Consider the following 3,866-nt stretch of genomic DNA (forward strand, 5'->3'; position numbering starts at 1 on the left):
GTCATTTCTCCGTGACAGTTACCAGAAACTGTTGTTGGTGTTTGCTTGTGTGTTTTAAGCTCGTATAAAACACTTTTTTTTTTTTTTTAAATGTAAAAATGCACCCTCCACCCCCAAAACCAGCAGAATTCCCTTTCGTTTGAAGGTGTCAGCATATAGAAGGAATCTTTCTGTGCTCTTGTCTCTTCCTCTATTTTTCTCCCTCTTTGTCTTTCGCTCTCGCTCTTTTTCTCCGTCTCTTGCTTATTTTCTTTTGTCTTTTGGCTCTTTGCAGAGGAAGAAGTGGAAAATTTCAATGTTTCCAGCTTGCAGGAAGAGGTGTTGCGGAACATCGAGGCTGACAGCTTCTGGTGCATGAGCAAGCTCCTGGACGGGATTCAGGTAAATTGATTCCCTATCTGCCAGCGTGCGGGCCTGATACATTCACTGTGTGTGTGTGTGTGTGTGTGTGTGTGTGTGTGTGTGTGTGTNGAGAGTAGAGCACCACTGGGAAAGAGACGAATGTGTCGCGGCGAGATTCCCCTGCGTGTAGGTGCCCCGTCCCGTTTCCTCTCCTTGCCTTTCCTCGCTCGGCCTGTCCAGGAATAAAATCCATGATGAATATTCTCACTCTGCACCACAGGCAGGACGTAACCTCCTTATCCAAAGGGCCTGGCGGTGCTGGAATTGTCATGGGAAAGCGAAAAGCGACCCCACCGCCCCGCATTCACTTTGTCTTGCCTGCCTCGTCTCTAATTGATTTAAGGCCATAAAACACCCGTGCTGTTTGCGCAGCGGAGACGGGGGACACACGTTGCGGTACAAAGCTAGGTGGTTGCAGTCCTCATCCCCGTATTTCCACAGCACTCTTCCCCCAGAAGACGGCAAAAGATTCCCGTGCGGCCTGCTCTGTCGCTTTTTTTCCTCCTCGTTGATAAAAGACTTCGTAATTGGCTGTTTTTGCAGCTATGTGCACTTTTGGCCTTGCGGACTTGGAAATTAAACTCACTTACAACGCATTTTCCACTTAACCGGTTAATTTGTTCGTTTGTCTGCTAACAGCGTCCGGCGGTAGGAAAAGAGGACAGTTGGGTGGTTTTGGCCTCGTTGCGCACAGCTTAGCTAATATATTTTGCGTGTTTTTGACATTTCTAGTCTAAAAATGTTGTTCCTGATCTTATCGATCTGTGTCTGTAGGCAGCATTTGAAAGAGGTCGTGAACTAAGAAACTACAATTCCCATGATCTTTTGACATGTAAGAGGTCGTTGCACTGTACAAAACATTACGTGCTTTTTCCGAACGTAAAACTTTCTCGTTATTCTAAAATAGCTGATATTGAAGGCCGTCTGCCAAAATGCCTGCTTCTACATCGCTGCCCTGTTTAGCCCCGCTCACCGATGACCACGACGGTCTCTGAATATAAAGGCGGTTACTACACTGCTTTCTAATGTAATACTTTAAGTTCTAAAGTGACATTGCAAGCCCAAAAAGCATTGCGGTGAGCTTAGTGTACCAAAAAATCTAAATGTATTATATACTGTATAAAAACGCATTAGTATTGGTGATAATTTAAAAACACAAAAAGCTGATTTTAACTGTATTGTGTACAACATTGCTTACTGCATTGTTTACATGTCATCTGTTTTGTATAAGTGCACGTTCGCTGTCTCTTTACAGCGTTCCAAAACGGTCACTTTTCAGTTAGAATGCCACCTGGTATGCGCTTTTCTCCTCGTTTTGCTTAATCTTTGCAATCTGGCAACCTTGTGCACTCGCTGACTGATGACGGAACAAGCGCTGCTGATATGTGCTGGAGTTTAGCGACCTCTCCACGGCGAATTTTAAAGGCCATTGTCTTTTTTTTTTGTATCCTCGAATTCCGGATATTTCTCGGCCAAATATCGTCCAATCGTAACAAATCGTATATCAACGGAAAGCTTTCAGATGGTGTATAATTGTCAATTTAGAAAACAATTACCCGTATGACTTATGTAGTCCAGGGTCACATATGTCTACAATGATCATCGCTTAGACTTACGCGTATTACACTCATACACGCACGAGCGTTGGAAAACCGCGTCTATCAGCAGATCCGTCTATTAGCAGATGTATTAGGGATCCACTGACAGATCCGCTGATCGACGCGGTTTTCAGCCAAGAAGCTGGAAACTCGACTCGCAAACAGCCATTACTGGAAGCCAGTAATTTGAGTTATACATTAAAAAATAAAAATAATTTTGTTACAAAAACCCATCAGTCTGCTTCCGAAGACATTTTAACCTCCCCGGGGGCACATAAGTTAGTTTTACGACAAATATATACGATTTATGGAGCTTTAAAATAAGGGCCACTTTCCACCAGAATTACCAAGCTTGGAGCAGCCAGGTTGAAAAAAATAAGCCTAACTGCGTTCGTCTGAAAGAAGGATTGCTTGGGGGGCGAGCAACAAAAAAAGCAGATTCTCAAAATTTTTACGTTTCAAACATTTTTTTTTAATTCAGAGCCTCGAAGAAGCCGCAAAAAAAGACCAATGAAGGCGTTAAACATTTTGAAGACGGCAACAAAAGAGAGGGAAAAACGGAAACCTGTTGGTTTTCCTAAAAGTCAACCCCTTGAAACGCCAAAGTGGCCACAGTTGAAGAAACACCCGATTGCAGCGACGTGTTTGAAGTGTGTGGAGGCAGCAATGTACTCTCGCTTGTTGGCTTTCGACGATTGTCTCTTCGCGCATAAAGAGCATTTGTATGCAGCGAATCAACCCTCCTCGCTGGTATTAGATTGAAATGCTCTCTAGGCCCTCCAAAGCTTTTGTGGTATTTTGTCTCTAATTACTGCGGTAATTTGTGTGTACAAAGCAGATTCTCTTAGGTGCTAATGATTTTTCTCCACCCTTTGTTTTCCTTACACCTTCGCACCGTGGCGGCTGATAGCTCTGCGCTCTTGTTAGCGCGCGTTCCCTGCGTGTGCGTGTCGCCGTTTTAGAGTGGTTGTTAACTCGGAGTGTAGTTTTAGCGTGATTTTTATGGGCTCAGTCGTGCGTAATTGCGTCGGGGTCTCAGGAGAGCGCTTGCGCTTAGAAGCGTAGGGTAGAAAAAGTTGTTAATTACAAGTATTGTATTTCCCTCTCGTGTTTGACAATAGAGAGTGATATCACCGCTATTGTAATGCATAATTATTTTAGATGGCACTTTATGATGTATATTCAGGAATAACTATAAAAGGGGTTTTGTTTATGCGTCAACCTTTGTTAAAAAAGAATATTCAAAGCTAAATGCGAATACAGCTCGGTGAATAGTTTCTTCGACACGCTGATGATAACCGCATATAATAGTTCCTCGGTTTTGTAAAAACAAACACCGAGTGCATTTGTGAGGCTTGTAGGTGTTGTTCTGCGCACGGTTATGTTACTGTGAAGTTGTAAAATCTGGACTTTTAGCGTTGGATGAAGTTTAGGTTCAGTAATTGGGATTTTTGTTGGAAAGTATCGTGTTTAGTATTATGACCGTGCTTTTAAAATGCACGTAACATTTGTCACGCGCGGTCACGTGTTCTCGTGTATGAGAGTTTTAGATACTTTTAGATGTTTTTTAAGCACTTGCTGAATGTTGTAAGTCACGAACACCCAGTCAATCGCAAAATGAACACATTCAAAATATAACAATTAGTACAATATCGATACCTTTTACTATAGGGTTCATTAGTAACTACTTTAGTTAACATGAGCTAAGAATGAGCTGCACTCTGAATTTGTATGAACTAAGAATGACTGACTATTTTCTTTTAACGTTAACAAAGATTAAATAATACAATATTAACATGCATACATTACAATAAAGTTCTATTAGTTAATATTTTTGCATTGATTATTGCATCATGAATATATATA

The 3,866-nt window shown here is 41.9% G+C and overlaps 1 protein-coding gene across 1 annotated transcript in view; it reads left to right on the forward strand.

Annotated features, from left to right (window-relative positions):
* Nucleotides 1-390, forward strand: part of LOC122342641 (TBC1 domain family member 22A-like) — a 28,459-nt gene extending 28,069 nt beyond the window's left edge. The window contains exon 9 of the mRNA XM_043236611.1: nt 275-390. Within this exon, the coding sequence (XP_043092546.1) occupies nt 275-390 (116 nt within the window). The remainder of the gene's footprint in view (nt 1-274) is intronic.
* Nucleotides 391-3,866: the final 3,476 nt, after the last annotated feature.

The sequence above is a fragment of the Puntigrus tetrazona genome, chromosome 4 (genome assembly GCF_018831695.1).
Source record: "Puntigrus tetrazona isolate hp1 chromosome 4, ASM1883169v1, whole genome shotgun sequence".
NCBI lineage: Eukaryota > Metazoa > Chordata > Actinopteri > Cypriniformes > Cyprinidae > Puntigrus > Puntigrus tetrazona.